The 13,680-nt window shown below is 21.9% G+C and overlaps 2 protein-coding genes across 2 annotated transcripts in view; one reads left to right on the top strand and one right to left on the bottom strand.

The window, feature by feature from the left end:
• The window catches only part of LOC117179568, a 76,568-nt gene that overhangs the window by 22,167 nt on the left and 40,721 nt on the right, over positions 1–13,680 (top strand). The gene's annotated exons all lie outside the window — the stretch shown is intronic.
• LOC117179566 (protein SDA1 homolog) overlaps positions 1–13,680 on the bottom strand; it is a 54,548-nt gene that overhangs the window by 12,142 nt on the left and 28,726 nt on the right. The window contains exon 8 of the mRNA XM_033371498.1: positions 13,269–13,578. Within this exon, the coding sequence (XP_033227389.1) occupies positions 13,269–13,578 (310 nt within the window). The remainder of the gene's footprint in view (positions 1–13,268; positions 13,579–13,680) is intronic.

Genomic DNA, 13,680 nt, shown 5'->3' with positions numbered 1-13,680 from the left:
ACCCGTTGAAATTCCTTTATTTTTTAAAAATGAATTAAAAATGCAATGAAATCTTCTTAAACATCCTTAAATATGTAAAATCATTTAAAATATTTTGAAATTTTATGTAAATTTCTTGCAAATTTTAAAACTACCCTAAAATATTTCAAATCTTTTACAATATCATACTTTATTGTTGAAATCAATTAAAAATTCCTTGAAATCTATTAAAATATCATATAATATATTAAACCTTTCAAAATCTCATATTAAATCAACGTAATCAATTGAAAATTCCTTGGAACATTTTAAAATACTGTCAAATATTGCAATACCTTCAAAATATTTTAATATACCTTGACCTTTTTTTTTAAGATTTTTAAACTACTTCTTTAAAATTCTTTGAAATTCCTTAAAATTAGAAAAATAGGATGAAAATTCCTTGACATCTTTCAGAACATCCTCAAATATATAAAATGCTTAAAAATCTGTAGAAATCCCTTGAAATTTGTTAAAGCTCTTCAAAATTCCTTGAAATTTTAAATTATTTTTAAAATATTTAAAGTCTTTGAAAATCTTTTGCAATTTCTTGAAATTTTGTAAAGCTTCAGATTGAAATTTAAAAAAGAGAAAAGTTTCAAAACGTTAAATATTTGAATGTTTGTAAATTAGAGTTTTCAAAATAAAATCAATAAAAATTCCTAACTTTCGAAATTTTATTTTCAAATATTTTGAACTATGAAATATAAATAATTTTCAACTCAATGGGATTCAAGTCTTCAAATTTAGAATTGCAAACTTGGAAGTTTATGTATCAAAAATTAATAATCATAAATAAATTGAATGCGTTCAAAATTTAAATGAATGTTTTTCAATTGGACAATCTCTAAATGAAATTATTTCAGACTAGAATATCGAAAGCAGCAAAATTTTAAAAATAAAAAATTAAACTGTTTTTAGATTAGTTAAACTATTAATTTAAAATTTTAATAGAAATTACTCTAGTTAAAGTTTAACTATTTCTAAAACGATTTTTGTATATAATTATAAAATTATATGTATATTTTTTAGGGTATTTTAAAATTTTAAAGAGATTTCAAAATATTTTAAAGGATTTGATATATTTATAGGATATTTTGATAGATTTAAAAGAATTTTTAAGTGATTTTAATAATATATTATGAGATTTATACAGGACTTGAAATATTTCATTGTATTTTTAAAATTATAATGTATTTTTAATAGATTTCAAAAGATTTCAAAAGATTTGTAAGGATTCTAAATATTCGAGGAAGTTTTAAAACATGCCAAGAAATCTTTAATTGATTACAGCAATTTAATATGAGATTTTAAAGGATATGAAATGTTTTAGGGTACTTTGAAAATTTCAAGGAATTTTCAAGAGATTTCTAAATATTTTAAAGGATTTTAAATATCTGAGGATGTTTAACAAGATTTCACTGAATTTTTAATTCAGTTTTATAAATTAAAGGAATTTCAAAGAATTTTAATAATTATAGCAAGGTTGTTAAAAAAACTCCAAATTATATTAAAAATCTTTAAAAGATGTCAAGATTTTTTAAAAGATTTTGAAGGTTTCGAAATATTTAAGAGTATTTCAAAAGGTTTCAAGGAATTTTCAATTGATTGCAATAATTTGATATGAGGTTTTAAAGGATTTGATACATCTTAGGATATTTTTCTAAATTCCAAATAATTTTGAATTGATTTCAATAATTTAGTATGAGATTTTAAAGGATTTAAAAAATTTTAGGGTATTTTTAAAATTGCAAAGAGTTTTCAAGAGCTTTGCAAAATTTCAAGAGATTTTAAAGGATTTAAAATATTTTAGGCTCTTTTAAAACGTTTTCAGGAATTTTCAATTATTTTCAATGTTTTAAGCAATTTCAAAGAATTTTAACTATTTTTTTCAATTTTTCTTGTTGAAAGTGGAACTGCTTTGTTAAAAATTTAGTTTTCTTTTGGTTGATGATTTATCAATATAGTCGAAAAAATTTGTTTTCTGAAAATTTAACTATTTTGTAGAATTTTTTTTTGGTTTTGGTTTTGTTTAAAAATTAATTTTTTTCAGGTGCAAGAAAATTAATCTTTTTGGTAGAAAATTTAACTATGATTAAACATTAATTTTTGTATAGAAAATTATACTTCGTAGACAATAAATTCCTTTTGTGCAAAGTTCATGTATTTGATTAAAGATGCCTTTTTTTCTTATACAATTCAGTCTTTTAGATAAAAATTTAACTTTTTGTTTAAAAATTTAAATATTTTGTTTAAAGCAAATTTAACCATTTTTTTGCATGAAACTCATTGTTTTAGTTAAAAATTTAACTATTTCTATTAAAATTTAGTCGACTATTAATTTAAATTAATGTTATATTTTAGAATTATAATATTAGCATTACTAATATATATATAATAGTAATAATATTCATACTATATGCAACTGAAAAACTTTACCTCAAAATTGACTCATGTATGAAATAAAGAATCACGCGAAACATTAAATTCTCCAATTTCTTCCATTTCTTTCAAAGGGGATCCAGATATAAATAGCAGACCACCGAAGTCTTCTGAAGCTTTCAGATCGGCTATCATCGTACAACCGAAAACCGAAGTCGAATCTTGCATTTTCGGCTTACGCACGAACTCACAGTGGTAATCATTCCTAAATCTATCTCTTACACACTGATGCAAAATACTGTTTAAAAAAAAAAAAAACAAGAATCCAACGACCAAATTTGGACCACAACGAACAAAGAAGAACAAAAAACCAAAACCAAAAAACTCCTATCGTAATATGAAAAAAGAAATAATAATTTTCGGACAAAAATAAAAAAAGAAGAAAGAAAAATGAAAAGGCAGCCAGCTACATCCCCTTCATTTTTTTTCTATCTTTTATATTTTTTCTATCATCAAATTACAATAAAATATCATTCAAAATAAAAATAAAAAATAAATAAAATGCTGCAAAGAATTCTAACGATTTAAAGGTTTCTATGTCAAACAATTCAGTTTCAAATTGTTTAATTTTAAATATTTGGTTTCAATTAAATTGTCAAAAATGAACAGTAAAATATTGCTAAATATTCTTTTTCTTAATTAAAATTTTTTAATTGAATAGGTTAAAAATTAAATATTTTGGACTGAAACATGATTTTTAATTTCACAAAAGCCTTTGATTACGAACATATATACATATGAAGGAACTCAAAGTGAAACTGTTAAATTTTGTACTTTTAAAATTGAAATTTAAAAGTTTTTAATTAAAAAATGTTGTATTCAAATGCTCAATAATTTACGCGTATAAAATTGAAGAAAATAACATTTTTCAATATAAAAAAAATATAAATCCACGTAATCATTTTCAATGCTCTAAATTAAAAAATCAATCAATGAACTTTAAAATTTTCAAAATTATATAATTTTAAGAAATTTTAAGCTAGAAACATTAAATATTGACAAATTGAGACATTTTTAACTGAACACTTCTTAAATTACAAATTCAATTATTTCCTTTTTAAATGGTTTAAACATCCTTGGAAGGCTTCCAAATTTGATTTCAAAATCTTGAGAAATCTGGAAATTGTTTTAAATTTGTTTTGAATTTAAAATCATTTTTTAATTTTTTTCAGAACTTTTAAATATCTGTCAAAATCATTTGAATTTTTTTCCACAATTTTCAGTTTAAAAAATTAGTTTTCCTCCAGGATAAAAAAATGCAATTAAAAAGATGATTTTTCAAGCAAAAAGATTAGTCTTGGAACAAATAAAAAATAAATTTTTAACAAAATAGCTCATTTTTTAACCAAAGATAAAGAATTTGCAATTAAAATAATAAATCTTCACCAAAAAAATTTATTTTTGATAAACAAATTTAAATTTCTACTTGAATTTTCAATCAAAAAGGTGAATGTTTAAACAATAAGATTAATTTAAAGAAAAAAGATTAATGTTTAACAAGAAATACGATTTTTCATCAAAATACATGAATTTTCACCGAAAAAGTGGGATTTTCAAATAAAAAATACCAATTTTCAACCAAACAGTTGAAGTTTGAACCAAAAAAATTATTTGTCCACAAAATAAAAAAATTCAACCAAAAATATGAATTTTCAAACGAGGAGATTAATTTCTAAATAAATAAAAATGAATTTTCAACAAAATAGCACTTTTTTCAACCAAAAAAATTAATTTTTAACAAACGAGTTTGAATTTTCAACTAAAAAAGATCAATGTTCAAACAAAAATAGAATATTAAAATTCATTAATATAAAGCAACTTTTGCTAATTTATTATCATTGTTGGTGCTCAATAATTTACGCGTATAAAATTGAAGGTACTAACACATTTATTAATATACAAAAATATAAATCCACGTCATCATTTTCAATGCTCTAAATTAAAAAACCAATCAATGAACTTTAAAATTTTCAAAATTATATAATTTTAAGGAATTTTAAGCAAGAAACATTGAATATTGAAAAATTGAAACATTTTTAACTGAACACTTCAATTTTCAGAAAATTCTGCAAATTTTAGAACCTTTCTTCACAATTTGGATGTATAAATAACAATTGAACATTTATTATTTGTAAGCGAGATTTGAGTAATTTTAAGAAATATGCAGAAGTTTTGAAAAGTAATTTTCAGGGATTTCTTCTAGAATCTTTTTTGAAAATTTAGTTTAAATCTTTGAAAAACTTTAAATATTCTACTAAAATGATTTTTAAAAATAAAAAATTATTTTTACTTTTCCTATGAATCTTAAGAAATTTTTGTATTATTTTGAAGCCTTTCACAATTCTTGAAAAGAATCTAATTTTTTTGTTTAAAATCTGCGAAAATCTACAAAATTAGATTCTTTTCAAGAATTGTGAAAGGCTTCAAAATAATAAAAACATTTTCTTAAGATTCATAGGAAAAGTAAAAATAATTTTTCATATTGAAAAATCATTTTAAGAAAATATTTCAAGTTTTTCAAAGATTTAAACAAAATTTTCAAGAAAGATTCTAGAAGAAATCTCTGAAAATTACTCAAATTTTTCTACAAATGTTCATTTGTAAATTATACATCAAGATTTAAAAATTTTCGCTCACAAATTAAGCATTTTTCAAATACAACAATTAAAATTATAACATTCAAAGTTGAAAGGCTCTTCGAAATTTTAACGATTCAAAGTTTTCTATGTCAAACGATTCAGTTAAAAATTCTCAACTTTTAAATATTTAGTTTCAATTTACTTGTCTTAAATAAAAATTCAAATATTGTTAAATATTCAAGAATTAATCTCTTTTTTAATTAAAAATTTTGCTGAACTGATGAATCTTTAACTGAAATAGTTCAATTTTAAATCAAAAAGATGAAATTTCAATTAAACTGATGAATCTTTATCTGGAAAAGTTGAATTTTCAACCAAACACAAGAAGATTAATTTTAATTAATTAAATAAGAAGATTAATTTCTACAAAAACAAAAAATGAATGTTCAACCCAATATACTAATTTTTAACTAGAAAAGATCAATTTTCAACAACAAAAAAAGAGTAGTTAAATTTTCAGTTAAAGAAATTAATGTTCAAGTAAAAAAGATGAATCCAAGAAGATTAATTCTATCAAAGAAGACGAACAAAAATATGTTTTTTAACAAAAAAGACGATTTTTAAAAAAATAGATCATTTTTCAGCCAAAAAGATAAATTTCCAATTAGAATTGTAAATCTTGAAACAAGAAAATTAATTTAATTGCAATTAATTTAATTTTAAAAAGAATTGATTGTCTAACAAAAAAGATGATTTTTTTGAACAAAATACATGAATTTTCGCCGAAATAGTTGAATTTTGAACTAAAAAAAATTTTTTTTAACCAAAAAAATAATAGTTAAATTTGCAGTTTAAAAAATTAGTTTTTCACCAGAATAAAAATAAATCAACTAGAAATATGATTTTTCGCACAAAAAGATTAATCTTCGAACAAATAAGAAACGAATTTTCAATAAAATAGCTCATATTTTAAACAAACATGAATTTTCAACTTGAATTTTCAACCAAGAAGATGAATGTTTAAACAAGAAGATTAATTAAAAAAAAAGATTAATGTTTAACAAGAAATACGATTTTTTAACAAAATGCATGAATTTTTACCGAAAAAATGGAATTTTCAAATAAAAAATACCAATTTTCAACCAAATAGTTGAATTTTGAACTAAAAAAATTATTTGTCCACAAACTAAAAAAATTCAACAAAAAAAATGAATTTTCAAACAAGGAGATTAATTTTTAAACAAATAAAAACAAATTTTTATAAATCTTCAACAAAAAAAATTAATTTTTAACGAACAATTTTGAATTTTCAACTAAAAAAAAATCCATTTTCAAACAAAAAGAGAATATTTAATTATATTAATATACAGCTACTTTTACTAATTAAAGAATCATTGTTATTCAATCAGGGTGGCCGTTTTAATCGACGAAATAAAATAAATGCTCAATAATTTACGCGTATAAAATTCATGGTACTAACACTTTTCAATATAAAAAAAATATAAATTCACGTTATTATTTTAAATGCTCAAAATGAAAAAATCAATCAGTGAACTTTAAAATTTTCAAAATTATACAATTTTAAGGAATTTTAAGCTAAAAAAATTAAATATTGCCAAATAAAAATTTTTTTACTGAACACTTCTTAAATTACAAATTAATTATTTCCTTTTTAAACAGTTTAAACATCCTTGGAAAGCTTCACATTTTTATTTCAAAATCTTGAGAAATCTAGAAATTGTTTTAAATTCATTTTGAATTTAAAATTATTTTGGAATTTTTTTCAGAACTTTTAAATATATGTCAAAATTATTTGAATTTTTTCTACAATTTTCAGAAAATCCTGTACATTTTAGAAAATTTGATTCATAGGAAAATCAAAAATTATTTTTCATCTTGAAAAATTACTTTAAGAGAATATTTAAAAAGGCTTTCAAAGATTTAAACAAAATTTTTTTAAAAGTTTCTAGAAGATTTTAAGAAAATTTGCATGATAATTTTTAAACGTTTTAAAACTCCTAAATATCTCTTAAAATTATTCTAATTTTTTCTACAAATGTTCATTTGTAAATTATACATCAAAATTTAAAAATTTCACTTACAAATTAAGACTTTTTCAAATGCAACAATCGATTCAGTTAAAAATTCTTTACTTATAAATATTTGGTTTCAATTTACTTGTCTTAAATAAAAATTCAAATATTGCTAAATATTCAATAATTAATCTTTTTTTTAATTAAAAATTAAAATGTTCAAATTGAGTGGGTGAAAAATTGAATATTTTAGACTGAAACAATATTTTAAATTTAATAAAATCCTTTTATTAAGAATATATTATTATGAAGTTATTTTTAAGTTGAAAATAGTTTATAAACTTTCAGTCACACGTTCACATTTGTTTAGTGACTAAAACTTTCAAATTGAAACCGTTTAAGTTTTAACGTTAATAATTGAAAAACATAAAAATGCAACTAATTATTTAAAAACTGTTGAAATCGAACGTGGACAGATTTTTCTTCTACAAATATGTAAAATTCTCGGTTTTAAAATGATTTTATTTACTTTTTTATTTATATTTCTTTTTTCAAAAAAAAATTCAATAGAATTTTTGGTTTTTGTTTATTCCTTGTGGTCCAAATTTGGTCGTTGGCCAAAATGCTCTCGAAAGTGAGGAAATTTGACGAAAATAAGGAAATAAATTCTTGTAAATAGGCAGAATTCCTGAAAATAAAACCCAAAATGTTAAAAAATAAATAAAAATTCCATTGATTTCCATAAGACTGAATTGAATTTAGAGGAATTTAAGATCAAAGAGAAGAATTCAATGAAATTCATAACAATTCAAGGTGAATTTGACAAAAATCTCAAACGAATTGAAAACAATTTTTAAAAAACTTAATTGAATTCAGTGATTTCGAAATAAACTTAGAAAAATTGTTTAAACTTTTTTAAAAAATCACTGAATTAAGTAGAATTGAGTGAATTTAGAAGGATTCAAGTAAGTTAAAAAAAATCAAGAGAATTAAAAGAATTAAGGGTGAATTCCAAAAAAAATTTCAAATCCTTTCCAATCTTTCAAATCCTACCAATTTCTAACACAAGAAGTGACTAATGACCATAGAACAATTCAAGAATAATTCAAAAGAATTCAAATAAATTAGAACAGTTTTAGGAATCGAAAAAAATTTGATTGTTGACAATAAATTTTGAGTGAATTCAGAGAAATTTAAAAGAAATGAAAAAAATTAGATCAAATTCATTTTTAAAAATTCAACTTCAATTTAACAAGCAATCAAGTGAATTGAAAACAATTCAAAAACATGGAAAAATTAATTCAGTTGGGCATAATTGACTGAATTTAGAATTTAAATTTTTTGAAAAGAATTTAGGGTAAACTAATAAGAATTTTGAGCGAATTATACATTAATTGTAAAAAAAAATTTTTTTATCTCTTCAAAACTTCGAAACCCTACGAAATCCCTCATGTCCTGTAAAACTTATTTTAAATTCATTAGAAAATAAAATCCCCTACAATTTTTAAAACCCTTGGAAATCTCTTGAAAATTGTGTAATCTGTTTAAAATGCTTGGGAATTTTTTTTTAAATAAAAATATATCTTTTAAAGTTTTTTTTTTTAATATTGAGTCTTTAAAAACCTACAAACTACTGAAATAAATAAAAAATATCTGGAAATCTTTTTAAATTTCTTAAAATATTTCGAATCCTTTGATATCTTTGAAAGCCCTTGAAACTCTTTAAAGCACTATAAAACTAATAATCCAAATTAGTATTATTATAATTATTATCAACTGATCCTCAGGATCAATTAAATTAAAACTTTTAAAATTTCTGAAAAAAATCCATTGAATTATTTATAATTCAATAATTTAATTATAATTTTTTTAAATAATTAATTGAATGGAAAGTGATCAATGTGCTCTTTTCATTTGAAAAAGTGATAATTTTGCAAAGTGCCTGACTCAAATAGTTTACCCATAGGGACCAAATATTTAAAATATAATACTTTAGGAACCTGAACTGAATGTCGTGTACAATAAAAAATATAAAGACCGGTCTGGGGGCCTGTAAAATGTTCCTATTACATACTGAAAAAAAATTCTTTTTTTCCTCAAAAAAGAAAAGAAAAAGAATTTCTCCCTTTGGACAAAAATAAAAAAGAGGACTTTGGCCTTTAGATTTTTGGTTTTATTTTCAGAAATTCTGCTCATTGACTTGATTATTGCACATTAAATAGGATTTTAAATTTGATTTTAATATCATTTAAATTTCTTAAATTTTAAATTCTCGTGAATAAAATTAAAGTACAATATTGAATTCAATACGTAATGCTCAAGATTTCAAGTCAAAATATGCAATTTTAAATTCCACAGTTTAATCACTTGAACAGAAATTGAGTCGCAATGAATTTGAAATGTTCGCGGAACATCATTCAAATTTAAATAATTTGATTTTGAATACTCAATTCCAAAAATGGAATAGTTACATTTTTGACAAAAAAACGAATTTTCTAAAAGTTAGATAGAAGAAAAAAGACAAATTATTAACAAAACAGTTGAATCTATAGTCAATAAGATCAATTATTTAAAGCTAATATAATATTTGTGCCCAAAAAGTAGAGTTTTCAATTAAATAGTTTACTTTTCCACAACAGAGTAGAATTTTTAAACTGGCACCATGAAATCTCAATAAAATAAACTGAATTTTCAAAAAAATTAAACTTTCTACTAATTAGATAATTTTTCAAATAAACATCCTAATTTTTAACTAAATACTTAAATTTTTTACCAAAATAGTCGAATTTTCAGAGGAAAAAGTATAATTTTTCAACTAAAAATTAAATAGTTACTGTTTAAAGAAAAAAGCAAATTTTCTAAAAGTTAAATTTAACAAAAAAACCAACTATTAACAAAATAGATGAAACAACAGTCAATAAGATCAATGTCTAAAAGAGAAGACTAATTTTTTGCTGAAAAAGTAGAATTTTTCATAAAAAGGATGAATTTTCCAAAAAAAGTAGAATTTTTAAACTTACGCCATGAAATTTCATTAAAAAAATAATAATTTTCAAGAAAAGAGTGCATTTTCTATCAAGTAGATCATTTTTGAAATAAATAGCCTAAATTTTAACTAAAAAATTGAACTTTTTATCAAAATAGTCAAAATCAATTTTTAAAAGAGAAAATTAAATATTCTTCCGAAAAAGTCGAATTTTCCATAAAATGGATGAATTTTCAAAAAAAAAAATACAATTTTTAAACTGACACCATGAGATTTCAATAAAAAAAAATGAATTTTTTAACAAAAGTGTGAATTTTATATCAATTAGATCATTTTTGAAATAAATAGCCTAATTTTTCAGTAAATAGTTGAATTTTTTATCAAATATAATTTTTCAACAAAAAATTGAATAGTTACATTTTAAGGGAAAAAACCAATTTTTCTAAAAGTTAGTTTTAATAAAAAAGACACATCAATAACAAAAAAAGTTGAATTCACAACGAATAAGATCAATTTTTAAAAGAAAAGATTAAATATTCTGTCGAAAATGTCGAATTTTCCATAAAATGGATGCATTTTCCACAAAAAGTAGAATTTTTAAACTGGCACCATGAAATTTCAATTTAAAAAATGAAGTTTCTACCAAGTTGAAAATTTCTGAAATAAATAGCCTAATTTTTAACAAAATAGTGGTGTTCTTTAAGAAAATAGTCGAAATTTCAGAAGAAGAAATAAATAGTTTTTCAAATAGAAATTGAATAGTTACATTTTAAAGAAAAAGAGAAATTTCTAAAAGTTAGTTTTAATAAAAAAAGAGACAAATTATTAACAAAATAGTTGAATCCACAGTCAATATGATCAATTTTTAAAATAGAAGACTAATTTTCTGCCGAAAGAGTCAAATTTCCCATTAAATGGATGAATTTTCCACAAAAAAGTACAATTTTTAAACTGGCATCATGAAATTTCAATAATATGTACAACAAAACTTTTGAAGAAAAAAGTGAATTTTCCACCAAACAGATAATTTTTTAAACAAATAACCAAATTTTGAACTAAATAGTTGAATTTTTTTATCGAAATAATCGAAATTTCTGAAGAAATAAATCATTTTTCAACCAAAAATGGAATACTTACATTTTCAAGAAAAAGCGATTTTTCTAAAAGTTAGTTTTAATAAAAAAATACCAATTTTTTTAAACAAAATAGTTGAATTCACAGCGAATTGTATCAATTTTTAAAACAGAAGATTAAATTTTCTGCTGAAAGAGTCGAATTTTCAATAAAATGGATTAATTTTCCAAAAAAAGTCGAATTTTTAAACTGGCACCCTGAAATTTCAATTTAAAAAAATTAAATTTCAACAAAAGAGTGAATGTTCTACTAAGTAGATAATTTTTTTAATAAATAGCCTAATTTTTAACTAAATATTTAAACTTTTGATACAAAAAGTCAAAGTTTCAGAAGAAGAAAAAAAGATTTTTCAACCAAAAATTGAAGTTACATTTTAAACTGGCACCATGAAGTTTCAATAAAAAAAATGAATTTTTAACAAAAAAGTAAAATTTTCTACCAATTAGATAATTTTTGAAATAAATAGCTTAATTTTTAACTAAATATTCGAAATTTCAGAAGAATAAAATCGTTTTTCAAATTAAAATTTTTTGAAATAAATAGCCTAATTTGTAACTAAATAGTGGCATTTTTTAAATAAAATAGTCGAAATTTCAGAAGAAAAAAATCATTTTTTGAATAAAAATTGAATTGTTACATTTTTAAGAACAAGTGAATTTTCCAAAAGTTAGTTTTAATAAAAAAAAAGACAAATTATTAACAAAATAGTTGAATCCACAGCGAATATGATCAATTTTTCAAAGAGAATATTGATTTTCTGCCGAAAGAGTCGAATTTTCAATAAAATGGATTAATTTTTAAAAAAAGCGAATTTTTGAACTGGCACCATGAAATCTCAATTCAAAAAATGAAGTTTCAACAAAAGAGTAAATTTTCTACCAAGTAAATAATTTTTTTAATTAATAGCCTAATTTTGAACTAAATAGTTGAATTGTTTACCAAACATAATTGTTCAGCCAAAAATTGAATAGTTATATTTTAAAGAAAAAAAGTTATTTTTCTAAAAGTTATTTTTAATAAAAAATACACGTTCTTAACAAAATAGTTGAATCCACAGCGAATAAGATCAATTTTTAAAAGAGAAGATGAAATTTTCTGCCGAAAGAGTCAAATTTTGCATAAAATGGATTAATTTTCCAAAAAAAAGTCGAATTTTTAAACTGGCACCATGAAAATTCAATTTAAAAAAATTAAATTTCAACAAAAGAGTGAATGTTCTACTAAGTAGATAATTTTTTTAATAAATAGCCTAATTTTTAACTAAATATTTGAATTTTTGATACAAAAAGTGAAAAATTCAGAAGAAAAAAAATAATTTTTCAACCAAAAATTGAAGTTATATTTTAAAGAAAAAAATCGATTTTTCTAAAAGTTAGTTTTAATAAAAAAAGACACATTAATAATAAAAAAGTTTAATTCACAGCGAATAGGATCAATTAAATTAAATTAAATTTTTTATTTTAAATTAAATTTCAAGGCAAAAATGAATTTTCTACCAAGTAAAATTTTTTTTAAATAAATAGCCTAATTTTTAACTAAATAGTGGGATAGTGGGAAGAATAAAATAATTTTTCAAACAAAAATTGAATAGTTACATTTCAACGAAAAAAATGGATTTTTCTAAAAGTTAGTTTTAATGAAAAAGACACATTAATAAGAAAATAGTTGAATTCACAGCGAATAAGAAAAATTTATAAAAGAAGAGATTAAATATTCTGTGGAAAATGTCGAATTTTCCATAAAATATCGCATTTTTCACAAAAAGTAGAATTTTTAAACTGACACCATGAAATTTCAATTTCAAAAATAAGCAGCTTAATTTCTAACTAAATAGCTGAATTTTTTACCAAATATAATTTTTCAACCAAAAATTATATAGTTACATTTTAAAGAAAAAAAGCGATTTTTCCAAAAGTTAGGTTTAAGAAAAAAAGGAAACTTATTAACAAAATAGTTTAATCCACAGGCAAAAAAGAAATCAATTTTTAAAAGAAAAGATCAATGTTCTAGCCAAAAAGTTAAAATTTCAATAAAAAAATAAGAGGAATTTTTCAAAGGAAAGATTTTCAAACTTACCTCACTTTCTGCGCTATCGATATCAATATCCTTTTCTTTTTCCAACAAAATTTCAGCACCAGGCACAAAGTCTTTGGCATTAATTTTCCCATACTGAACTGGCTCCAAAGCCATCGTAGCTTCTGTTGGCCGTCCTCTGTCTTTTTTATGAAGCATATCAGGCATCACATTTTTGAACAAACCAATCAGAGATCGAGCAGCCATCATCACACTTCGTTCTCGATAGTGTTTGTACTGTGCCAAATCCCTCAAAAGATCTTCACTCATCGCCAAAGGACACCTTGCACAAATTTCTCGAACTGCGTTCAACCTTGAATTATACGAGGGTAGTTCAATAAGTCCTTAGAATGACCAACAGATGGCGCGCGAATCGCTCCAAATCATCTGTTTTCAGTCAGCACCACTCCCGACT

The sequence above is a fragment of the Belonocnema kinseyi genome, chromosome 9 (genome assembly GCF_010883055.1).
Source record: "Belonocnema kinseyi isolate 2016_QV_RU_SX_M_011 chromosome 9, B_treatae_v1, whole genome shotgun sequence".
In the NCBI taxonomy this organism is placed as follows: Eukaryota; Metazoa; Arthropoda; class Insecta; order Hymenoptera; family Cynipidae; genus Belonocnema; species Belonocnema kinseyi.
The sequence above is the reverse complement of the archived record's forward strand: the minus strand, read 5'-3'. Positions and strand labels throughout refer to the sequence as shown.